Source organism: Trachypithecus francoisi, unplaced genomic scaffold, assembly GCF_009764315.1.
Source record: "Trachypithecus francoisi isolate TF-2019V2 unplaced genomic scaffold, Tfra_2.0 Lachesis_group2, whole genome shotgun sequence".
Classification (NCBI taxonomy): Eukaryota; Metazoa; Chordata; class Mammalia; order Primates; family Cercopithecidae; genus Trachypithecus; species Trachypithecus francoisi.
Genome location: NW_022681465.1, coordinates 110,790,490 through 110,816,486, shown reverse-complemented (window position 1 = coordinate 110,816,486; position 25,997 = coordinate 110,790,490). Strand labels below are relative to the sequence as shown.

Sequence of the window (25,997 nt, the reverse complement as noted above, 5' to 3'; positions counted from 1 at the left end):
GCCAGGCACAGTGGTTCATGTGTATAATCCTAGCACTTTGGGAGGCTGGGTGGATCAGCTGAGGTCAGGAGTTCGAGACCAGCCTGGCCAACATGGCTCTACTAAAAATACAGAAATTAGCCAGGCTTGGTGGTGCACGTCTGTAATCCCAGCTACTTGGAAGGCTGAGGCTACTTGGAAGGCTGAGGCAGGAGAATCGCTTGAACCCAGGAGGCAGAGGTTGCAGTGAGCTGAGATCATGCCACAGCACTCTAGCCTAGACAACAGAGTGAGACTCCATCCAAAACACACACACACAAACACACACACACACACACACACACTTACTTTCTGATCATCAGGGAGGAAGCTTATTTACATAATGGAAGGTTTAAACTACCATTACCCTAATCCAGTGGTCAATTTAGCTTCACTTGGCGAATTAATCAGATATGATGTTATTATGTTCTTCAGATGCTATACAACATGAATCATGCAACATCTCCAAAGATGTATTCTAGCCAGAATGTTTAACTTAAATACACCAAGTGTTTAGATATAACTTTCAGTTAGAGGAAACACAGCCAATAGAGATACCAGCTAAAAACCATGGGGAAAAAAAGCAACCAATGCTTCTCAAACTATAGCACTTACACTATAATTTATTACAGCCAAAGGATACAGAGCAAAATCAGCACCTGGGATGAAGTCCAAAGGAAACTGGGCACAAGTTTCAAGAGTACCTTCCCAGTGGAGTCACTTAATTCCTCCAGCATCTAATTGTGACAACACTTATGAAGTGGTATCTACCAGGGAAGCTTGCCTGAGCCTAGGAATCCAGGGTTTTATCAGGGGTCAGTTACATAGGCTGCCTACTTTACCACTCTGCCTGGTGCAAACCAAAATTTCACACTCCCAGAAGGAAAGTAGATGTTCAGCATAAACTATATTGTTTGCACAAACAGTTTAGAATCACTGAGCTACTTTTGTTTTTTTTTTTTTTTTGAGACAGAGTTTTGCTCTTGTTGCCCAGGCTAGAGTGCGATCTAAGCTCACTGCAACCTCCACCTCCTGGGTTCAAGTGATTCTCCTGCCTCAGCCTCTCAGGTAGCTGGGATTACAGGCGTGCGACACCATGCCCGGCTGATTTTTTGTACTTTTAGTAGAGACAGGATTTCACTATGTTGGCATGGCTGGTCTCAAACTCCTGATCTCAGGCGATCCACCCACCTAGGCCTCCCAAAGTGCTGGGATTACAGGCATGAGCCACTGCGCCCAGCCGCAGTGAACCACTTTTATGTGGAATTTGGAAACACTTCTGAAATCCCAAGTTCCCAGATGCCAACCAAAAGCCAAACTTGACAGCAGACCTTTCAAAGAGCTACCGTAGTCTCAAACCTACTATGTTAATTATTTTCTGCACAATATGTAATGCTGTGGCTGAAACTTGGGGTGGAAGTTGAATGAGTTTGTCAAATGGAAGACGGGAGATGGTAGAAGAACATTAAAGGTAACGTTGGGAGGCTAAGGCAGGAGAATTGCTTGAACCCAGGAGGGCAGAGGTTGCAGTGAGGTGAAATTACACCACTTCACTCCAGCCTGGGTGAGAGAACGTAACTCCATCTCAATAAATAAATAAATAAAGGCAATGGGAATAGAATGAATAAAGGCGAAGGGATGTGAAAGGATGCCCCAGTTGGAGAACCTACCACAGTGCTAAAGTTCATCCAGGGGGCTTGGTGCTTGAGAGAGTATCAGAAGTGGGCAGAAAAGGAAGTAGAATATACTGGGCCTCTTATACCACGTGACATTTTAACTTTATCCAGTAAGCAACAGGAAGCCATTCAAGTACTACAGGTAAGAAAGACGGGGCACGGTGGTTCACGCCTGTAACCCCAACACTTTGGGAGGCCAAGGCGGGCGGATCACGAGGTCAAAAGATCAAGACCATCCTAGCCAACATGGTGAAACCCCCCTCTACTAAACCCTCCTCTACTAAAAATACAAAAAAATTAGCTGGGTGTGGTGGCGCACACCTGTAGTCCCACCTACTCAGGAGGCTGAGGCGGGAGAATTGCTTGAACCTGGGAGGCAGAGGTCGCATTCAGTCAAGGTTGCAGTGAACCAAGATCTCACCACTGCACTCACGCCACTGCACTCCAGCCTGGCGACAGAGCGAGGCTCTGTCTCAAAAAAGAAAATTATCCAGCAGGCCGGGCACGGTGGCTCATGCCTGTAATCCCAGCACTTTGGGAGGCTGAGGCAGGTGGATCACCTGAGGTCAGGAGTTCAAGACCACCCTGGCCAACATGGTGAAACCCCATCTCTACTAAAAATACAAAAAATAGCCAGGCGTGGTGGCAGGTGCCTGTAATCCCAGCTACTCAGGAGGCTGAGGCAGAAGAATCGCTTGAACCCAGGAGGCGGAGGTTGCAGTGAGCTGAGATTGCGCCATTGCACTCCACCCTGGGTGACAAGTGTGAAACTCTGTCTCAAAAAAATAAAATAAAGTAAATAAAATAAAATTACCCAGCCTGAGAAGTGGACTAGGATTGCAGCAAAGATGTGCCCCTGGGCCCCTGCTGGGCTTGGTATTTCCACAGTTCTCCTCAAGAGCACCCCTTCTGTTCTGGACCAATCTCAGGTTCTGATTCAAACAACACTTCTTTACATCCTGTTAGTAAAAGCTAATCTGTGGCCACTTCTAATAGTTTGAGATATATTCTTAGAGATGAAAAATAAAAAGACTATTAGGAGGTAACCCAGATACCATTCTGATCCCCACATGATGGATTCATTGTCCCACCCCTTCCATACTAGCCCACTAGCCTTGACTGTCATCTCTCTCTCTTTTTTTATTTTTTTCAGATGGAGACTTGCTCTTCTTGCCCAGGCTGGAGTACAGTGGCACGATCGCGGTTCACTGCAACCTCCGTCTCCTGGGTTCAAGCAATTCTCCTGCCTCAGCCTCCTGAGTAGCTGGGATTACAGGCTCCTGCCACCATGCCTAGCTAATTTTTTTATTTTTTAGTAGAGATCGGGTTTTACCATTTGAACTCCTGTCCTCAGGTGATCCACCCACTTGGCCTCCTAAGGTGCTATGATTACAGGCATGAGCCACCGCACTGGCCTTTTTTTTTTTTTTTTTTTTTTCGGAGACAGAATCTTGCTGTGTCACCCAGGCAGTAGTGCAGTGGTACAACAGCTCACTACAGTCTCAAGCGATCCTCTCACCTCAGCCTCCTGAGTAGCTGGGACCAAAGGCACATACCACCATACCCAGCTAATTTTTTTAATTTTGTAGAGATAGGGTCTTGCCACATTGCCCATCATGGTCTTGAACTCCTGGGGTCAAGCACCTCAGCCTTCCAAAGTGCTGGGATTACAGGTATGAACCACTGTGCCCAGCCTAATCATTATCTCTGTTATAGCAGTTAAAACATACTCTCTGATATTACATACTCAGTAGATACTTTTATGTCTATCACTAGATTAGACATACTAGAGTTAGAAAAACTAGAGTTTGAGGCCGGGCGTGGTGGCTCACACCGGTAATCCTAGCACTTTGGGAGGCCAAGGCGGGCAGATCCCATGAGATCAGGAGTTCAAGATCAGCCTGGCCAACACGGTAAAACCCTGTCTCTAATAAACATACAAAAATTAGCTTGGCGTGGTGGTGCATGCCTGTAGTCCTAACTACTTGGGAGGCTGAGGCAGGAGAATTTTTGAACCTGGGAGGCGGAGGTTGCAGTGAGCTGAGATCGCACCATTGCTCTCCAGCCTGGGTGACAAGAGTGAGACTCTATCTCAAAAAAAAAAAGAAAAGAAAAGAAAAGAAAGAAAAACTATAGTTTAATCTCTTTGAGAGCAAGAACTATATCTTGAGCCCTATAGTTTAGTTTGCACATGCACACACAGAGTCAGTATTTAAGCAACTGAAATGTATGCTGAACTGTAGCCAGTTCCTGTCCCTTAGCAAAGCCATTTCCCTGGGATTGTTCATCTCCCATGGCAACAATACACAGTAGGATGTGTTGGAAAATGGTTCTCATTTTCCACAAGGAGTAAATAAAAAGCCAGCCCAACAAATATAAGGCATCACCTGCACTGCCAGGTCCCAGCAAGGAGTCCAGGCCTGGGCCATTCTTGGAAGCACTCACACAAAGACAAAATAGAAAACTGGTGACAATGAGGGCTGTTCAGACCCTCAGCAGGGTAGCTCAGGACTCTGCCTCTATGGCACAGGGGATGAACCCTGACAGCACTCATTGGAAAATAAATGGACATTATTTTGAGCATGTAATTGGATTGGGAGTGGTGGGGGTGGAGGGGTTGTTTTCCAATAATATGCAAAGCAACTTACATACTCCACTCCCAGGATTTGTTACATAGTATTCAAAAATATCCTTGTGGGTTCTGCCACTTCAACAAAAATCCCCTCTATCCCTTGGATTATCCCTGAATAACTTATGCTATGCAAGTATGAGTAACCAGAACTCTTCTTTAAGATAAGTAAGTAGTTTGCGACCACCCTGGCTAACATAGTGAGACCCTGTCTCTAAAAGCAAATAAATAAATAAAAAGAGAATAAGTAATGTGTAGTCACTGGCTTTCAGGTTGGTCATCTGGTGTTGGCAAAAGGACATAGATTTGCAATCTAAGGACTAGTGTTCGGGCATGGGCTCAGTACCTAACTAGCTGTGTGATCTTGACAAAACTTTTACCTTTCCTGGTCTGTTTCTTTATCATCACTTATGAAGAAATCCCTAACAGAAACCACCCTGAGGATTAAATGCTATAATGTAGGTGCTTTGCAAACTGTAAAGCACTGCCCTGGGCTAAGTGTGTCGTTCATACCAGGAATCCCAGCACTTTGGGAGGCTGAGGCAGGAGGATCACTTGAGCTCGGGAGTTTGAGACCAGCCTGGGCAATATAGGGAAACCCTGTCTCCACAAAAAAAAAAAAAAATTTTTTTTTAATTAGCTGGGCAAGGTGGTGTCCACCTGTAGTCCTTGCTACTCAGGAGGCTGAGGCAGGAGGATCATTTCAGTGTGGGAGTTCAAGGTTACAGTGAGCTATGATCATACCACTGCACTAGTGAAACCCTGTCTCAAAAAAAAAAAAAAATTGCAGGCTGGGTGTGGTAGCTCATGTCTGTATTCCCAGCACTTCAGGAGGTCGACGCGGGCGGATCACCTGAGGCCAGGAGTTCACGACCAGCCTGGCCAACAAGGTGAAACCCTGTCTCTACTAAAAATACAAAAAAATAGCCGGGTATGGTGATGGATGCCTGTAATCCCAGCTACTAGGGAGGCTGAGGCAGGAGAATCGCTTGAACCCGGGAGGTGGAGGTTGCAGTGAACGGTGATCGTGCAACTGCACTCCAGCCTGGGCAACAGAGACTCCATCTGTAAAACAAAACAAAACAAAAGAGTTGTAAAGCATTGACCAAACATCAGTCACGTACTGTATTGGAAAATTGGAAGCTCTGAGGCCTGAGGCCTGACATAGAGCTGGTGCTCAGTATTTGTAGAATGAATAAGGAAATACTTGTAGTATAAATTACTAAATTACACCAATGAGCTATATGATCTCAAGCAAAAATAATTCATATCTGTCTCTCTTTGGCCTCGTCTGATACTACTTTCCCTCTTGTTCACTGGGCTCCAGCCATGCTTTCCTTTTTCCTGTTCCTCCAACATATCAAGCTCTCTCCTGCCTCAGGGCCTTTGCACCTGCTGTTCTCTCTGCTAGAACACTCTTGCCCAGCTCTTTGCATGGCTACCCCTTCTCATTAATCAGGTCTTAGCTCAAATGTCATTTTCCCAGAGGCTTCCCCTGGTACCACCCTGACTAATGTTCCTAACACATCATTCACCTGAGATGCAATCCTGTTTTATCTTCTCCCTAGCACTTATTACTGTTAACCTGTTTTTTTTTTTTTTTTTTTGAGACAGAGTCTTACTCTGTCGCCCAGGATGGAGTGCAGTGGTGCGATCTCGGCTCACGGCAAGCTCCGCCTCCCGGGTTCACACCATCCTCCTCCCTCAGCCTCCTGAGTAGCTGGGACTACAGGCGCCCACCACCACGCCTGGCTAATTTTTTTGTATTTTTAGTAGGGATAAGGTTTCACCGTGTTAGCCAGGATGGTCTCGATCTCCTAACCTCATGATCCGCCTGCCTCGGCCTCCCAAAGTGCTGGGATTACAGGAGTGAGCCACCGCGCCTGGCCTACTGTTAACTTTTTTTTTTTTTTTTTTTTTTTTTTTTTTTTTTTTGAGACGGAGTCTCGCTCTGTCGCCCAGGCTGGAGTGCAGTGGCCGGATCTCAGCTCACTGCAAGCTCCGCCTCCCGGGTTTATGCCATTCTCTCGCCTCAGCCTCCCTAGTAGCTGGGACTACAGGCGCCCACCACCTCGCCCGGCTAGTTTTTTGTATTTTTTAGTAGAAACAGGGTTTCACCATGTTAGCCAGGATGGTCTCGATCTCCTGACCTCGTGATCCACCCGTCTCGGCCTCCCAAAGTGCTGGGATTACAGGCTTGAGCCACCGTGCCCGGCCTACTGTTAACTTTTTTATTGTACTCTCCTCCACTACAATAAAAAATACTAGAGCTTCCCTGTCTTGTTCACTACTATATTTCCATGCTCAAAATATCATCTAGCTCATAGTAACTTCTCCGTATTTGAACAAATGAGGTTGAAATAAGCTAGTAATATTAAAAACTTCATTCATTAAACAAATATTTTGTATGTACCTAGGAGGGTCTAGGTTCTATTTCAAAGTGCTGGAGATTCAGGTGCAATGAAAAGAGACAAAAGGCTGGGCGCGGTGACCTGTGCCTGTAATCGCAGCACTTCGGGAGGCTGAGGTGGGACGATTACCAGGTCAGGAGTTCGAGATCAGCCTAGCTAACATAGTGAAACCCCGTCTTTACCAAAAATACAAAAATTAGCTGGACGCGGTGGCATGTGCCTGTAATCCCAGCTACTCGGGAGGCTGAAGCAGGAGAATTGCTTGAACCCGGGAGGCGGAAGTTGCAGTGAGCCGAGATCGCGTAACTGCACTCCAACGTGGCGACAGAGCAAAACTCCGTCTCAAAAAAAAAAAGAAAGAAAGAAAAAGAAACGAAAATAGACAAAAATCCCTGCCTTCCTGGGGCTTGCCTTCTAGTAGGTAGACAGACAATAAACAAGATAAAAAGTAAAATATATACGAAATACAGCAGGAAAGGAGGACATGAAGTGTGTGTGGAAAAGTAACATTTTAGATGAGATAGCCAGAGAAGGTATTTGAGATACAGTAGCCAGAGAAGGAAATGGGAGACTGAGCCATGAAGATATATGGGAGAAATGCACCCCAGGAGGCCTGTGTAAACGGGACAGGAATTAAGGAGTTGGGGACTGAGTGACACATCAGGATCAGGGAGATTAAGTGAAGTCAGATTGTACAGGGCCTTGTTGGTCAAAGTAAGGACTTTGGCTTTTACTAATAGTGAGATGGGAAACTGTTGGAGGATTTGAGAACCTAAGTGTCATGATCTGACTTGTCATAAGAGGATCCCTGGGACTGCTGTGCTGGGAATACCAATGAGGTGGCTACTACAATAACCTAGGCAAGAGATGATGGCTCCCAAAGACACGGGAAGGAGAAGCTCTGGGATTGGAAGATAAAATTAGGGGTCTGACAGCTACATTGGAGAAGCCTATTAGCCATTCGAGTGAACTGTGGAAGAGGCAACTGGATGTGTACAGGTCCGGAGTCTCAGGGAAGATCAGAGCTGGGAGCCGGCACTTGGAACTCAACAAGTAGTATCTATTATTAGTAATACGGAACCTCAGCTGTACTACTACTTACTAGCAGCGAACTGTTGAGTTAACCATTTCTAGGTTCTGGGCCTCAGTTTCCCTGTAAATGAAATGGCGAAAACACTCCCACATAACGGGACCTTGAGAACGAAATGAAAAGTATCAAGGGCTGACCGTGAGCAAGGTGAAAGCCCTGAGTCAAAACCGCACTAGCCCCTCCGGGAGGGGGTGTCACTGCTGCGGAATCAGCGACAGGTTTCCGAATCTGGGGTACCAGATGTAGCAAAGCAAAATAAGCGCCAGGTACCGCACGGCAGCACCCAAACCTCGCGAGATTTATTGGCCGGACCAAGTACCACTCCCCCAATCTCGCGATACTTAGGCGCCTGAGCTGCTCTCCACCGGCGAGGGTTTGCGGGGAAGATGGCGTATCCCGCCCCGGCCACAGTGGAGGCCGCAGACGGCGGAGGGGCCGGGCGTTACAACAGCTCGGAGGAGCTGGAGGGTCAGGAGCCGGATGGGGTGCGCTTTGACCGCGAGAGGGCGCGCCGCCTGTGGGAAGCCGTGTCCGGTGCCCAGCCGGTGGGTAGGGAGGAAGGTGAGTCGGGGGCTTTGGAGGCAGGAAGCCCCTCACCCGCCTGCGCGGCGCACGGGGAGCTGCGGAAGCGCCTACGGTCACACCCCCTGGCCCGCCTCCTTGCGTGCTGCGCTCCGGGACCCCCAGACTTGTGCTCCCCATTCAGGCGCGGGCACCCCAAGAATCGGGCCCCCAGCGCGCTGAGGGTGATCACGGCCGCTCACGCTCAGGCCCTGAGTTTTTCCCCTCCTCCTTCATCAGTCACCACAGCGCAGTTTTTCCCAAATTCGAAGATTGTCATCCCTATACTCGTCGGAGACCCACAGTCTTTGCCGTCCCCGTAATTCAAGCCGAGTGCCCCTCACCACTCCTTGACTCCTCATCGTCCCAATCTCCAGATTTCCTCGTAGAGCCTCTTGCCTCCCTTCTCTCGGGCCCCACACGTCCCAGGGCTCTGGAAGGCCTTCTCCTTACCCCCGGGTTCCTCCTGGTCTTGATGACTGAGCTCTGGCTTACCCGTTTTTAGCTCTCTGGCTTCTACTTGCTGGGTCCCTTATTCTAAGGTGGGGACAAGGAGCCTGAGAAACTGGTCTGGGTTCGCTTTGACTCCAGCTTCTTTGTGTCCTACACTTGACCCAAAGTTGCTGAGAACAGTATAAGCAAAGCCACGTCAGGGGTCACTTCTGGGCCGAAGCGTCCCAGCTTGCTGCGCACTTGACCTGAGACTGGGTAAGATGGGATGAAAGAAAGAGAAGGATGGGAAAGAGCTGTTCTGACCTTCTTGTGTGACGCCCTTCACTGTCCTTTTCGGAGCCAGCTGCTTAATGCTAACCCAAATGTACAAGAACTCTATCTGGGCTTCTCTGCTAACCCTGTCAGGTATCTGGAGGAAAATCAGATTTCTCCAGTGATTTGTTTGCTTGCTAAGCAGACTTGTGATGGAAAGTTTAATATGCTATTTGTGAACTGACTGCCCTGGATAAAATTGAAATTTTGACCATATCTAAGGAAGATATGTTTAAATTAGGGGTAGTACACAGACCTACACCCTGGTATATAATTCTCCAATTTAAAAACAAGTCTAGCCTGTCTCCTAAGTTTATATATATATATATATAAAAGAAAGGAGGCAGGGCCCTAGAAATTGTATGTGTGTGTGTGTATATGTATGTGTATGTTTACATATATGTGTATATATAAATATATACACACACATACCATTTCTGGGGCCCTCTCTCCTTTTTTTTTTTCTTTTTTTTTTGAGAGAGTCTCACTCTGTCACCCAGGTTGGAGTGCAGTGGCACATTCCCACCGCAACCTCTGCCTCCCAGGTTCAAGCAGTTCTATACTGCCCCAGCCCCCGGAGTAGCTGGGATTACAGGCGGCCACCATCATGCTCAGCTGATTTTTGTATTTTTAGTAGAGATGGGGTTTGACCATGTTGGCCAGGCTGTTCTCGAACTCTTGACCTCAAGTGATCTGCCCTCCTTGACCTCTCAAAGTGCTGGGATTACAGGCATGAGCCACCACACCCGGCTCTCCTACTTTCAAACTTGTTTGATAGTTTCCTCGCCCTACCCCCATTTTCCTTTCATTAATTTGACAAACATTCACGGATGTCTGCTTTCAACCCAGAATTGGTTGGGCTTCAGAGCTGGAGTATCAGAGGAAGATACTGCCCTTTCCCTGGAAAGTCTTGCAGTCTAGTCCGGGAAGCAGACACTAAAGCAGTTCCAGTGTAATGTAAAGGATGCAGTGCTGAGGAATGTTTTAAGAGTTGGAGGTGCACAAAAAGAAGGTGACCTTTGCCCTGGATCTTGAAGCAGAAAACCACTGTGCTCTAAAAAGTGTCTGCTATGGGCTGGGCGCGGTGGCTCAAGCCTGTAATCCCAGCACTTTGGGAGGCCGAGACGGGCGGATCATGAGGTCAGGAGATCGAGACCATCCTGGCTAACACGGTGAAACCCCTTCTCTACTAAAAAAATACAAAAAACTAGCCAGGCGAGCTGGCGGGCGCCTGTAGTCCCAGCTACTCAGGAGGCTGAGGCAGGAGAATGGCGTAAACCCGGGAGGCGGAGCTTGCAGTGAGCTGACATCCGGCCACTGCACTCCAGTCTGGGTGACAGAGCGAGACTGTCTCAAAAAAAAAAAAAAAAAAGTGTCTGCTATGTGTGTGTGAGTGTACAGTGGCACTGTTACAACCCATTTCATTTCCCTGTTCTCCTCACTTCTCGCACATTTGTATGAAATCTAGGTAGACACCTGCAACATTAAGTTCTACTCACCCTTTTTCTTCTCTTAGCACCTTCATTGAGTTACAGTTTATATACCATACAAGTCACCCGTTGTAAGCGTATCGCCAATGATTGTTAGCCAATGTACAGTTGTATAGCCATTACCACAGTCCAGTTTTAGAACATTTCCATTACCCCAGTTAGTTCCTTGTGAGCTCGTTTATATTAAATCCCCACTCCCACCTCCTGCCCTAGGCAACCAGTGATCTGTTTTCTGTCTTGGGTAGTCTTTTGAGTTTGGCTTCTCTTGGCATGTTTTTGAAATTCAGCCAAGTCATGGTGTGTATTAGTACTTCATTTTTATTGCTAAATAGAATTCCATTGAATGAATATAACACATTCTATTAATCTATTCATTATTTCTAGACATTTGGATTGTTTCCAGTTTGGAGTTTTTGTGAATAATGCTGCTGCGAACATTCATGCCCAAGTTTTTGTGTGAACATACGTTTCATTTCTTGAGTATATCCCTAAGAATGGAATTGCTGGGTCATATCGTAACTCTAACATTTTGAAGAACTGCCAAACTGTTTTCCAAAATGGCTTCACCTTTTATATTTCTGCCTTCAGTGTATGAGGGTTTTGCTTTTTCTATAACCTTGACAATTGTCTTTTTTGATTATAGGCGTTCTAGTGGGCATGTAGTGATAACTCATTGTGGTTTCCTAAAGACTGATAATACTGAGCACCTTTTCATGGGCTAACTACCCATTTGTAGATCTGGTGAAATATCTATTGACATCATTTGCCTATTTTGTAATTGGGCTGTTTGTCTTCTACTGAGTTGTAAGAGTTGTCTGTGTGTTCTGGGTACAAGTCTTTTATTATAGATATGATTTCCAGAGATTTCCCCCCAACTGTGACTTGTGTTTTCATTTTCTAAACAGTGCCTTTTGAAGCACAAAAGTTTTAAGTTTTGATGAAATTAAATTTATCAGTTTTTTATCCTATGTATTGTGCTTTTAGTGTCATATCTAATAACTCTTTTTTCTTTTTTTTTTTTTTTGTTTGTTTGTTTGTTTGAGACGGAGTCTCACTCTGTCGCCCGGGCTGGAGTGCAGTGGCCGGTTCTCAGCTCACTGCAAGCTCCGCCTCCCGGGTTTACGCCATTCTCCTGCCTCAGCCTCCGAGTAGCTGGGACTACAGGCGCCCGCCACCTCGCCCGGCTAGGTTTTTTTTGTATTTTTTAGTAGAGACGGGGTTTCATGGTGTTAGCCAGGATGGTCTCGATCTCCTGACCTCGTGATCCGCCCGTCTCGGCCTCCGAAAGTGCTGGGATTACAAGCTTGAGCCACCGCGCCCGGCCATAACTCTTTATCTTAACCCAAGATTTGAGAAATTTTCTCTTGTAGATCTTCTTAATATTTTTTTTTTTTTTTTTTGAGACACAGTCTCACCGTTACCCAGGCTGGAGTGCAGATGGAATCCCACTCTGTCACCCATGCTAGAGTGTGGTGGCATGATCTCAGCTCACTGCAGCCTCGCTGTCCCAGATTCAAGTGATTCTCGAGCCTCAGCCTCCTAAGTAGCTGTGATTACAGGGGGAGCGCTTCCATACCCAGCTAATTTTTTTGTATTTTCAGTAGAGACAGAGTTTCACCGTGTTGGCCAGGCTGGTTTTGAACTCCTGACCTCAGGTGATCCACGAGCCTCAGCCTCCCAAAGTGTTGGGATTCCAGGTGTGAGCCACCACACCCAGTTGGTAATATTTCTTTTTACAGTATTTTATTTTATTTTATTTTATTTTTTTTTTTGAGACGGAGTCTCGCTCTGTCACCCAGGCTGGAGTGCTGTGGCCGGATCTCAGCTCACTGCAAGCTCCGCCTCCCGGGTTCACGCCATTCTCCTGCCTCAGCCTCCCGAGTAGCTGGGACTACAGGCGCCGCCACCTCGCCCGGCTAGTTTTTTGTAGTTTTTTTAGTAGAGACGGGGTTTCACCATGTTAGCCAGGATGGTCTCAATCTCCTGACCTCGTGATCCGCCCGTCTCGGCCTCCCAAAGTGCTGGGATTACAGGCTTGAGCCACCGCGCCCGGCCTCACAGTATTTTATAGAAATGTTGACCTACAAGGAAGAGGCTAACACACAAAATATGATTTAAAGAGTTTACTTGATTTTTAAAGGCAAAAAATGTGGATAGGGAGTGGGACAAAGTCGTTTGTCAAGAATTCTTATTGATTTACAGAAATAACATTGGTTAGTGATTGGCTATACATTGTTAAGCTATAGGATGTAGGATATAGCGTCAGGTAGGACATTATTAGATTAATCCTTACCCACTTGTGGCAATAGGAAGCAATTTTGATAGATGAGTCATAGCTTAAAAAGGGGGAGTAGGAAGTGATTACGATCTCTTTTTTTTTTTTTTTTTTTTTTTTTGAGACGGAGTCTCGCTCTGTCACCTGGGCTGGAGTGCAGTGGCCGGATCTCAGCTCACTGCAAGCTCCGCCTCCCGGTTCATGCCATTCTCCTGCCTCAGCCTCCCGAGTAGCTGGGACTACAGGCACCCGCCACCTCGCCCGGCTAGTTTTTTGTATTTTTAGTAGAGACGGGGTTCACCGTGTTAGCCAGGATGGTCTCGATCTCCTGACCTCGTGATCCGCCCGCCTCGGCCTCCCAAAGTGCTGGGATTACAGGCTTGAGCCACCGCGCCCGGCCTACGATCTCATTTTAATATCTCTCTGGGCCCTGATCATTTAAAAGAACTTGGATTCTTTTTTTTTTTTTTTGAGACGGAGTCTCGCTCTGTCGCCCAGGCTGGAGTGCGGTGGCACCATCTCAGCTTATGCAAGCTCCGCCTCCCGGGTTCATGCCATTCTCCTGCCTCAGCCTCCCGATTAGCTGGGACTACAGGCGCCTGCCGCCACGCCTATTAGCCAGGATGGTCTCTATCTCCTGACCTTGTGATCCACCCGCCTCGGCCTCCCAGAGTGCTGGGATTACGGTCGTGAGCCACCGCACAGGGCAGAACTTGGAGATAAAAGTTCTTTTCTTTTATTTCTTTTTTTTTTTTTTTTGAGACAGTCTCACTCTGCTGCCCAGACTGGAGTGTAGTGATGCGATCTTGGCCCACTGTAACCTTTGCCTCCCAGGTTCAAGCGATTCTCGTGCCTCAGCCTCCAGGTAGCTGCAATTACGGGCGCCCGCCAGCACATCCAGCTAATTTTTGTATTTTTAGTAGAGATGGAGTTTTGCCATGTTGGTCAGGTTGGTCTCCTGACCTCAGGTGATCTGCTTCGGCCTTCCAAAGTGCTGGGATTACAGGAGTGAGCCACTGCGCCCAGCCGATAAAAGTTATTTTCTGACCTGCCTGGGCAACATGGAGAAAACCTGTAAATTTTTGTAAACTTTGTGTTTTTGTAAAAATACAAAAATTCGCCAGGTGTGGTGACTGACTCACTTGTAATCCCACCTACTCAGGTGGCTGAGGCACAAGAATCGCTTGAACCCAGGAGGCTAAGGTTGCAGCGAGCCAAGATTGTGCCACTGCACTCCAGCCTGGGCAGCACAATTGAGACTCTGTCTCAAAATAAAAAAAAAAAAAACGTTATCACCAGTGAAGCTACCTGGGCCTAAGCTTTTCTTTCTTCCTTTCCTTTTTTTTTTTTTTTTTTTTTTTTTGATTTTCTATTTATTTAGAGACAGGGTTTTTGTTGCCCAGGCTATGCCCAGGCTAGAGTGCAGTGGCACAATCATAGCTCACTGCAGGCTCAAACTCAAAGCTAGGACTGCAAGGGCATACCACTATGACCAGTTAATTTTTGTGTTTTTTTCATAGAGGGTCTTTCTCTTTTGCCCAGGCTGGTCTGAAACTCCTGGCCTCAAGTGATCCTCCTGCCTTAGCCTCCCAAAGGGTTGGGATTATAGACATGGGCCATGGCAATCAGCTGGCTTGGGCTTTTCTTTTGTGGAAAGATATTTAATTATTAATTCAGTTTCTTTACTTGTTTTAAGTGTACACAGAATTTTGTGTTTCTCCTTGTGTCGCTTTTTTTTTTTCTTTTGAGACAGGGTCTTGCCCGGCTGGAGTGCAGTAACGATCACTGCAGCCTTTGGCTCCCAGGTTCAAGCAATTCTCCTGCCTCAGCCTCCTGAGTAGCTGAGATTTTTAATAAACTTTCACTCTTGCTCTAAGGAGTGCATGTGCCACCATGCTCGGCTAATTTTTTTGTATTTTCAGTAGAGACAGAGTTTCACTCTGTTGGCCAGGCTGGTCTTGAACTCCTCAAACTCTAAAGTGATCTGTCCACCTCTGCTTCCCAAAGTACTGGGATTACAGGCGTGAGGCCCCTGATTGTTTTCTCGCTTAGTCTAGCTAAGAATTTGTCATTTTCTTGATCTTTTCTATTTTCTAAGGTGAGATTGTATGTTGCTGATTTGAGACCATTCTTTTCTGATTTAGATGTTTAAAATTATAAGTTTCTCTCTTAAGCACTTGTGACGTTATAAAATATATTATATATACATATGTTTCCCTCCATAGTTCCTGGCTCACAGCTTCTATAACCCTTATAATTTCTTCAGACTAAAGCAGTAAGAGTATCTTCTGTTAAAATATTTGGCCTTTTGTCCTTGGTTCCTGAAACACCTCTGGAACTGCTCCAGAGCAAGAAAGGTGAAAAACAGACTTTTGTTATTTATAACAAGCCCCTTTCTTTTTTTTTTTTTTTTTTTTGAGACGGACTCTCTGTTGCCCAGGCTGGAGTGCAGTGGCATGATCTCGGCTCACTGCAAGCTCCACCTCCTGGGTTCACACCATTCTCCTGCCTTAGCGTCCCGAGTAGCTGGGACCACAGGTGCCTGCCACCACGCCTGGCTAATTTTTTGTGTTTTTAGTAGAGACGGGGTTTCACCATGTTAGCCAGGATGGTCTCGATCTCCTGACCTCGTGATCCGCCCACTTCGGCCTCCCAAAGTGCTGGGATTACAGGCGTGAGCCACTGCGCCTGGCCATATAACAAGCCCCTTTCAACCACACCTTGGTACATGTTAATAGGGTGATTTTTGGGAAGTCCCTAGATTACCACATTCTGGTTGGCTGGTTGCCATGGGAACCAACCATGTGCTCAGAAGGTTGGAAGTTACAGACCCTCCATCTTTAGGGGATAGAAAGAAGCTGAAGATCGAGTTGATCACCAATAGCCAATGATTTAATCAACCATGCCTACATAATGAAGCCTTCATAAAAACCCAAAGGGCTGAGTTTAGGGGCTTCCAGGAAGGTGAATAAGAACACATTCATGTGCTGGAAGTGTGGCACACCCCAATTCCATTGGGATGGAAGCTCCTACACATTAGACCCTTCCAGACCTGTGTATCTCTTTATCTGTCTATTTACATCCTTTAACATATCTTTTAGGTTGTTCTGACACAGTGGCTCCTGCCTGTAATTCCAAAACTTTGAGAGGCCAAGGCAGGAGTGTTAGTGGCCCTGAGTCTCAGTTTCTGCCTCCTCAGAAGAAAGAATTGGACCAAAGGGGCATAAGGCAAAGTGAGAGACCAAGTCAGCTCTCAGAGCAGGAGTGAAAGTTTATTAAAAAGTTTTAGGGCCACAATGAAAAGAAGTAAAGTATACTTGGAAGAGGGCCAAGAGGGCAACTTGAGAGAGACAAGTATGCGGTTTGACTTTTGACTTGGGATCTTACACATTGGCATGCTTGCTGGGTCTTGCATTCTATATTGTAAAAGTGAAGTCGGATAAACTGAGTTTTTTTCCCTCCCAACCACTGCTTTAGTTGCAACTCAAATTTTTGAATGTTTTATTTTCATTTAAATCAGTTCAAAATAATTTCTAATTTCCCTTGTAATTTCTTCTTTGATACATGTTTTCAGCTTCCAAATATTGGAGGATTTCCCAGATTTCTTCCGATTGTTGATTTCTGATTAAATTCCAGATGAGTTCAGTCCTTTTAAATGTAGTGAAACTGGGCTGGGGGCAGTGGCTCACGCCTGTAATCCCAGCACTGGGAGGCTGAGGCAGGTGGATCATTTGAGGTCAGGAGTTCAAGACCAGCCTGGCTAATATGGTGAAACCCCATCTCTACTAAAATACAGAAATTAGCCGGGCATGGTGATGCCTGTAATCCCAGCTACTCAGGAGGCTGAGGCAGGAGAACTGCTTGAACCCAGGAGGCAGAGGTTGCAGTGAGCCAAGATCGTGCCACTGCACTGCAGCCTGGATGACAGAGCAAGACTCCTCTCAAATGAATGAATGAATGAATGAGTGAAGTGAAACTGGCTTATGTTCTACCCTGGAGAATGTTCAGTGTGTGTTAGAAAACAATTTATATTCTACAGTTGGTGGAGTATTCTATGTGCCAGTTGGATCAAATTGATTATAACATTATTCTAAATCCTTACTGATTTTCTAACAAGTTCTGTGAGTAATTGAAAGCAAGATATTTGTTAATAGAAAAACCAAATGGCACTCAAATGACACTGTAAGACATTCTAAAGAGGTTTATTGTGAGCCAATATGAGTGACCGTGGGTGGGGAAAAACACAAACCCAAGAAGCCTTGAGTAAGTGGTCCTGAGGCAGTTAGGTCACAACTCTGTTCTATATATTTTAGGGAAGTAGAAGTTGCAGACAAAGTCATAAATCAATACATGGCCATTATACATTGATTTGGCCCAAAAAGGTAGGATATCTTGAAGCAAGGGGCTGACAGGTCATAGGTGGCTTCAGAGATTCTTTAATTTGCAGTTAAAGGAGTAAAGCTTTGTCTAAAATTTTGGAGTCAGCACAAAGGAGTGTTTTGTTTTGGGTTTTTTGTTTTTTTTTTTTTTTGACTCAGAATTTCGCTCTTGTTGCCCAGGCTAGAGTGCAATGGCACAGTCTCAGCTCACTGTAGCCTCTGCTTCCCGGGTTCAACCAATTCTCCTGCCTCAGCCTTCCGAGTATCTGGGATTACAGGCACCTGCCATCACACCCGCTAATTTTTTGTATTTTTAGTGGAGATGTGGTTTCACCATCTTGGCCAGGCTGGTCCCGAACTCCTGACCTCAGGTGATCTGCCTGCCTAGGCCTCCCAAAGTTCTGGGATTACAGGTGTGAGCCACGGTGCCTGGCCAGGATGTTTTAAATTAATATAAGGAAGTCTGTTAACCAATATACCAGGTCAGAGTGACCTGTAGGGGTATGTGACTTAACCTTTGTCTAGCATGGCCTTTGGTCCTGTTTGTAATTTGGTATCTTATTGCCACAGAGTCCATTTTGTTAGTCTTATGATCTCTATTTTAGCATTAATGCTGGTCAGTTGCGTCTAAACCCCAAAAGGAGCCTGGGCAACACAGTGAGATCCCATGTCAACGTAAAATTTAAAAATTAGCCAGGCATGGTGGCACACACCTGTAGTTTTAGCTATTCAAGAGGCTGAGGCAAGAGGATGGCTTGAGCCCACAAATTTGAGGCCATAGTGAGCTAGGATCGTGACATTGTATTCCAGCCTAGGCAACAGAGCAGGACCCTGTATCTTAAAAAAAAAAAAAAAAAAAGGCCGGGCATGGTGGGTCACACCGGTAATCCCAGCACTTTTGGAAGGCCAAGGTGGGTGGATCACGAGGTCAGGAGTTCAAGACCAGCCTGACCAATATGGTGAAACCTCATCTGTACTAAAAATACAAAAATTAGCCAGGCATGGTGGCACATGCCTGTAATCCCAGCTACTTGGGAGGCTGAGGCAGAATAATCACTTGAACCCGGGAGGTGGAGGCTGCAGTGAGCCGAGATCGTGCCACTGTACTCCAGCCTGGGCAACAGAGCAAGATTCTGTCTCAAAAAAAAAAAAAACTCCAAAAGGAAGTTTAATAATGAGGTGTCATGTCTAACCTCTTGTCCTGTCGTGTCAGGAACACAATTTTTCAGGTTTCCCTGGAGTCGCCTTGGCCAAGAGGGGTTCTGTTCAGTTGGTTGGGGAGCTTAGGATTTTTTCAGTTTACATATTGAAATTTCCGATTATTATTAGTAGTTTGTCTATTTTTTAAATTATCAATTTTTTTCTTTTTTTTTATTTTCTTGATGTATCAACCCTTTATCATTATGTCATGTTCTTTTTTGCCTCTAATATTTTTTATAACAAAGTCAACTTGTCAGTGATAGAGCCATTCTAGCTCTTTTGTGGTTACTTTTGCATAGTGTATTTTTTTCTATTCTTTTATCTCAACCTCTTTGTGTCTCTTATAGATAGCATATAGTGGGAGCTTGCTTTTTTATCCAGTCTAATAGTCTCTGCCTTTTGAGTGTACTGTTTAGACTGTTCGTATTTTATTTATTGATATGAAAATTACATTTTCCATTGTACTGTTGATTTCCTTTCTGTTTTTTCCTTCTGTTCCTCCTTTACTAACTTCCTTTATGTTTTTTAGTGTACCATTTTAATTCCTCTTGGTTTTTTTTAAGTTTCCTGGTGGTGTTCTAGGGATTACAGTATGCATCTTAACTCATCACAGTCTACTTTAAATTAATACTAACTTAATTCTGGTAAAATACAAAAATATTTCTCTAATACAGCTCTATTCCCCCTTCTTTGTCCTATTTTTGTCATATATATTACATCTATATATGTTATAAACCTAATGATTCAGTGTCATAATTATTGCTTTATATAGTATTATGTCCTCTAAAGAAGTTAAGAGAATAAATGAGAAAAAATATATTTGTAGAGTATTTTATGTCAACCCACATATTTACCATTTCTGGTGTTCTTTATTTCCTCCTCTGGACTCAAGTTACCATCTGGTGTCACTTCCTTTCAGCCTGAAGGGCTTCCTTTAGTATTTCTTACAAAGCGGACCAGTTAGCAATGAATTCTTTAATCTTTTTCTGAAAATGTCTGTGTGTTGTCCTCATTCTTGAATGACAGTTGTGTTGTATTTTATTTTATTTATTTTTGAAACAGAGTCTTGCTGTGACCCAGGCTGGAGTGCATGGCATGATCTCTGCTCACTACAAGCTCCGCCTCCCAAGTTCATGCCATTCTCCTGCCTCAGCCTCCCGAGTAGCTGGGACTACAGGCGCCCGCCACTATGCCCAGCTAATTTTTTGTACTTTTAGTAGAGACAGGGTTTCACTGTGTTGGCCAGGATGGTCTCGATCTCCTGACCTCGTGATCCACCCGCCTCGGCCTCCCAAAGTGCTGGTATTACAGGCGTGAGCCACCACACCTAGCTATTTTATTTTTAAATAACAGCTTTATTGACATAAATTTCACATTCCATAAAATTCACCTGTTTAAAATGTACAATTCTGTGGTTTTTAGTATACTTACAGAGTTCTGCAACCTTCACCTCTGTCTAATTTTAGAACATTTTCATCACCCCAATAAAGAAACCCTGTACCTAGGAGCAGTCATCCCTGGCAACAACTATTTTGGACACTTCATGTAAATAGAATTGTATAAATATATGGCCTTTTTGTGACTGGCTTCTTTCACTTAGTGTAAATTTTTTTTTTTTTTTTGGTTTTGTTTTTGACACGGCATTTTGCTCTTGTTGCCCAGGCTGGAGTGCAATGGCATGATCTGGACTCACTGCACCCTCTGCCTGTAGGGTTCAAGCGAATCTCTTTTTTTTTGTTTTGTTTGTTTTGAGACGGAGTCTCGCTCTGTCGCCCAGGCTGGAGTGCAGTGGCGCGATCTCGGCTCACTGCAAGCTCCGCCTCCCGGGTTCACACCATTCCCCTGCCCTAGCCTCCCGAGTAGCTGGGATTAGAGGCATGTGCCACCACACCCAGCTAATTTTGTATTTTTAGTAGAGACGAGGTTTCTGCATGTTGGCAAAGCTGGTCTCAAACTCCTGACCTCAGGTGATCTGCTGTCTTGGTATCCAAAGTGCTGGGATTACGGGCATGAGCCACTGTGCCCGGCCACTTAGTGTAATGTTTGCAGAATCATTTGGCTGGATATAGAGTTCTTAGTTGACATTTTTATTCTTTTTCACCACTTTGAATATGTCATTCCACTACCTTCTGGCCTTGTTTTCAAATAAGAAATTGTCATTAATTGAATTATTTCACTGTACATGATGAGTCATTTTACTGTGTTTCTCACTGCTTTCAGGATTTTCTGTCTTTGCCTTTCAACGATTTGGGATGTGTCTAGGTGTAGCTCTCTTCATATTTTTCCTACTTTGGGTTCCTTGAGATTTTGGAATGTGTAGATTAATGTTTTTCATCAAATATGGGAGATTTTCAGATATTTTCTTCAAATATTTTTTTCTACTCTTTGTCTCTCTTCTCTCTTCTTCTGAGGTTCTCTTTACACATGTGTTAGTATGCTTGAAGTGTTCCCATCATCTCTGAAGCTTTGTTCTTTATTCTTCAGTGTTATTTCTCTTTATTCTTCAGATCAGCTATTTCTGTGGCTGTATCTTCAAAGTTCACTGATTCTTCTGCCATTTTGAACTTGCTGTGGAACTCCTTCAGCAAATTTATTTTATTTATTATAACTTGAACTCCAGAATTTCCATTTGTTTGTTTTATTAGTAGCAGATCATCAGTACCCTTACATTTGCTTTCTTCATGCCCTTTTCTTTTTTCTTTTCTTTCTTTTTTTTTTTTTTTTTTTTGAGATGGAGTTCCACTCTTGTTGCCCATGCTGGAGTGCAATGGCGCAATCTCAGCTCACTGCACCCTCTGCCTCCAGGTTCAAGCAATTCTCCTGCCTCAGCCTCCCGGGTAGCTGGGATTATAGGCATGCACCACCATGCCCAGCTAATTCGTATTTTTAGTACAGATAGAGTTTCACCATGTTGGCCAGGCTGGTTTTGACCTCCTGACCTCAGGTGATCCACCCGCCTCGGCCTCCTAAAGTATGTTGGAATTATAGGCATGAGCCACCGTACCCGGCCTTTTTTTTTTTTTTTTTTTTTGAGACAGAGTCTTGCTGTGTCACCAGGCTGGAGTGCAGTGGTGCAATCTTGGCGTGCTGGAATTACAAACATGAGCCACTACACCCAGCTTCTTTTTTTTTTTTTTTTGAGATGGAGTTTCACCCTTGTTACCCAGGCTGGAGTGCAATGGTGCAATCTCGGCTCACTGCAACCTCTGTCTCCTGGGTTCAAGCGCTTCTCCTGCCTCAGCCTCCTGAGTTAGCTGGGATTACCAGCCTTCCACCATGCCCAGCTAATTTTTGTATTTTTTAGTAGAGATGGGGTTTTACCACGTTGGCCAGCCTGGTCTCAAACTCCTGACCTCAGGTGATCCGCCTGCCTCGGCCTCCCAAAATGCTGACATTACAGGCATGAGCCACCATGCCTGGCCTCTTCATGCCATTTTCATTGGATAAAAATTTGAGCTTCTTGGCCGGGCGCGGTGGCTCACGCCTGTAATCCCAGCACTTTGGGAGTCCGAGGAGGGTGGGTCACAAGGTCAGGAGATTGAGACCATACTGGCTAACACAGTGAAACCCCGTCTCTACTAAAAATACAAAAAAATTAGCCGGGCGTGGTGGCGGGCGCTTGTAGTCCCAGCTACTCCGGAGGCTGAGGCAGGAGAATGGCATGAACCTGGGAGGTGGAGATTGCAGTGAGCCGAGATCACGCCACTGCACTCCAGCCTGAGCGACTGAGCCAGACTCCATCTCAAAAAAAAAAAAAGAAAAAAAAAATTTGAGCTTCTTGAGACCATCAGCAATATGGATTTGGCCAGTCATGGTGGCCCACACCTGTAGTCCCAGCTGCTTGAGAGGCTGATGCAGAAGGATCACTTGAGGCCAGGAGTTTGAATTCAGCCTAGGCAACATAATGAGACTCTGACTCTAAAAAATTAAATTAAAAACAAAAACACAGTATGGACTCACAAAATGGAAGTACCAATGCTAAGTAGACTTAATAGGACCGTCTTGTTCATTCTTTTAGGCCATACTGCCCATTAAAATACTACATTGTCTAGGCCGGGCACGGCTCACGCCTGTAATCCCAGCACTTTGGGAGGCCAAGGTGGGCAGATCACGAGGTCAGGAGATCGAGACCATCCTGGCTAACACGGTGAAACCCCGTCTCTACTAAAAATACAAAAAATTAGCCGGGCGTGGTGGCGAGTGCCTGTATTCCCAGCTACTCAGGAGGCTGAGGCAAGAGAATGACATGAACCCAGGAGGCAGAGCTTGCAGTAAGCCAAGATGCACCACTGCACTCCGGCCTGGGTGACAGAGCCAGACTCTGTCTCAAAAAAAAAAAAACAGGGCCGGGCGCGGTGGCTCATGCCTGTAATCCCAGCACTTTGGGAGGCTGAGGCAGGCGGATCACGAGGTCAGGAGATCGAGACCATCCCAGCTAACACAGTGAAACCCCGTCTCTACTGAAAAAAAAAAAATACAAAAAATTAGCCGGGCGTGGTGGCGGGCACCTGTAGTCCCAGCTACTGGGGAGGCTGAGGCAGGAGAATGGCGTGAACCCGGGAGGCGGAGCTTGTAGTGAGCCGAGATGGCGCCATTGCACTCCAGTCTGGGCGACATAGCGAGACTCCATCTCAAAAAAAAAAAAAAAACTACATTGTCTAACTATTCTCACCCATGGGTAGATTATACCCAGCCTCCATTTCTTATGATTGTTTGAGGGGTTTTTTGCTTTTGAGATGGGGGATCTTGCTCTGTCACCCAGCAGAAGTGCAGTCGTGCAATTATGGCTCACCACAACCTCAAACTGCTAGACTCAAGTGATTCCCCCCCCATGTCAGTTTCCCTAGTAAACAGCACTACAGGCGTGTGCCACCACACCTGGATAATTTTAAATTTTTTTGTAAAGATGTGGTCTCACGTTGCTGCCTGTGTTGATCTCAAACTCCTGGCATCAAGCAGTCCTCTAGCCTCAGCCTCCCAAAGTGTCAGGATTACAGGGGTGGGCCACTGACTTAGCCCTAGGATCTTTTATTTGCTGCTTTCTAACTATAGCTGTACCTAAAAACCCTTTGCCTCCTAATAAGCTGAGTAGTAAATAGGTTTCATCTTCTTAAGGATCACCTTCAGTTAGTTGATGAATTTTTTTGTTTTGTTTTTGTTTTGTTTTGTTTTTGTTTTTGTTTTGAGACAGAGTCTCGCTCTGTCACCCAAGCTGGGGTGCAGTGGCGTGATCTCCGCTCACTGCAAGCTCCGCCTCCTGGGTTCACGCCATTCTCCTGCCTCAGCCTCCCGAGTAGCTGGGACTACAGGCGCCCACCACCTCGCCCAGGTAATTTTTTGTATTTTTAGTAGAGACGGGGTTTCACCGTGTTAGCCAGGATGGTCTCGATCTCCTGACCTCATGATCTGCCCTCCTCGGCCTCCCAAAGTGCTGGGATTACAGGCGTGAGCCACCGCGCCCGGCCCAGTTGATAAATGTATATAGAGCTCAGTTGTAGATTCTGAGGTCACATGTAGGCCTAAGGAATAGCAAGTCATTTTTGAGATAGGGTCTCACTCCCTCACCAAGGCTGCAGTACAGCAGTACAGTCCTGGCTCACTGTAGCCCCGACCTCCCAAACTCAGGTGATCCTCCCACCTCAGCCACTTGAGTAGCAGGGATAACAAGTGTGCACCACTACTTTCAGCCAATTTTTTTGTAGTTTTTTATAGAGATGGAGTTTCACCATGTTGTCCAGGCTGGTCTTAAACTCCTGGCTCAAACGATCCTCCCACCTCAGCCTCCTGAATAGCTGAGACTACAGGTGCATGCAGGCCACCACACCTGGCTTAAATTTCCTTTATTTCTTTCTTTTTTCTTTTCTTTTTTTTTTTTATTTTTTTTATTTTGAGACAGAGTCTTGCTGTGTCACCCAGGATGGAGGCTGGAGTGCAGTGACAGCTTACTTCACTGCAGCCTTGACCTCCTGGGCTCAAGTTCAGACAATCCTCCCACCTCAGCCTACCAAGTAGCTGGGACTACCAAGTAGCATGGAACTACATCAGTTTTCCAGCATCCATTGTCCAGCTTCATAGGTTGAGAGAGAAGTTGTTACAGTCAAAGCATCTTGCTTCCAGCAGAGCTGTGAAGGAAGCCTCAGAGACTATAAGTCACCTATTGGAACATATATGCACTATTCCTGGAGATGTTTCTGGAGGCCCAACCTAGTACCATACTTTCAGCCTCTCTAGTGATTTTCTTTTTTTTTTCTTTTTTCTTTTTCTTTTTTTTTTTGAGATAGAGTCTCACTGTGTCGCCCAGGCTCAAGTGTAGTGGCACCATCTTGGCTTACTGCAACCTCCGCCTCCTGGGTTCAAGTGCTCCTTGTGCTTCAGCCTCCCAAGTAGCTGGGGTTACACACACGCACCACCCTGCCTGCCTAATTTTTGTATTTTTGGTAGAGATGGGGTTTTGCCATTTTGGCAAGGCTAGTCGCAAACTCCTGGCCTCAAGCAATCTGCCTGCCTTGGCCTTCCCAAGTGTTGGGATTACAGGCTGAACTGCCACACCCTGCCTCTCCAGCGAATGAATGAAAAGCACCTCATTTTCCATATCAAATCTTTTGCACCCTAGAGAGATAGTTGGTAGTTGGATTAAAGTTGTGTGCAGATATCATGGCAAAAAGGATGTGCAGTCAGGCTGCCATCTCAAAATTTTGACAATTATTATTATTTTTTTTTTTTTGAGACGCAGTTTTGCTCCTGTTGCCTGGGCTGGAGTGCAGTGGCGCGATCTTGGCTGACTGCAACCTCCGCCTCCCGGGTTCAAGCGATTCTCCTGTCTCAGCCTCCTGAGTAACTGGGATTATTATAGGTGCCTGCCACCACACCCAGCTAATTGACTTTTTTTTTTTTTTTTTTTTTTGAGACAGAGTCTCACTGTGTCGCCCAGGCTGGAGTGCAGTGGTGTGATCTCGGCTCACTGCAACCTCCGCCTCCTGGGTTAAAGCAATTCTCCTACCTCAGCCTCCCAAGTAGCTGGGACTACAAGCACCTGCCACCACGCCCGGCTAAACTTTTTTCTATTTTTAGTAGAGACAGGGTTTCACTATGTTGGCCAGGCTGGTCTTGAACTCCTGACCTCGTGATCCGCCTGTCTCTGCCTCCCAAAGTGCTGGTATTACAGGCATGAGCCACTGCACCCGGCCTAATTGACAATTTTACCTAAGTTGGTTTTTTTTTCCCCTCTGTGGGCCTTAGCTTCCTCCAACCTCATACACCTCTCAGTTTTTGTGGGTCAGCAATTTGGGAAAGGCTTGGCTAGATAGTTCTGATTCAGGGTCTCTTATGCAGTTGCAGTCAGATAGTGGCTCAAATTGAAACAGCAGGGAAATGGGGCATCTGGGAGCTAGAGCTGAAACAACAGCGGAGTGGAGCCTCGGGGGGCTGGCCAGACATCTCTCTCTTTTCATGTGGTGTCAGAAACTCTCCATGTGGTCTTGATGCATGAAATAGTCTGGGCTT

General features: G+C 45.7%; 1 protein-coding gene across 13 annotated transcripts in view; it reads left to right on the top strand.

The window, feature by feature from the left end:
- ZNF346 (zinc finger protein 346) overlaps window positions 1-25,997 on the top strand; it is an 82,708-nt gene that overhangs the window by 9,544 nt on the left and 47,167 nt on the right. For 10 of the 13 annotated variants that reach the window (XM_033180063.1, XM_033180065.1, XM_033180061.1 and 7 more), the window contains exon 1: window positions 8,153-8,385. The exons of 1 other annotated variant lie outside the window; for it this stretch is intronic. In XM_033180063.1, coding sequence (XP_033035954.1) covers window positions 8,211-8,385 — 175 coding nt within the window. In that variant the 5' untranslated portion in view covers window positions 8,153-8,210. Of the gene's footprint in view, window positions 1-8,152; window positions 8,386-12,794; window positions 12,801-25,997 lie in introns of those variants that run through there. 2 more of the 13 variants (XM_033180073.1, XM_033180070.1) reach the window with 2 other exon arrangements.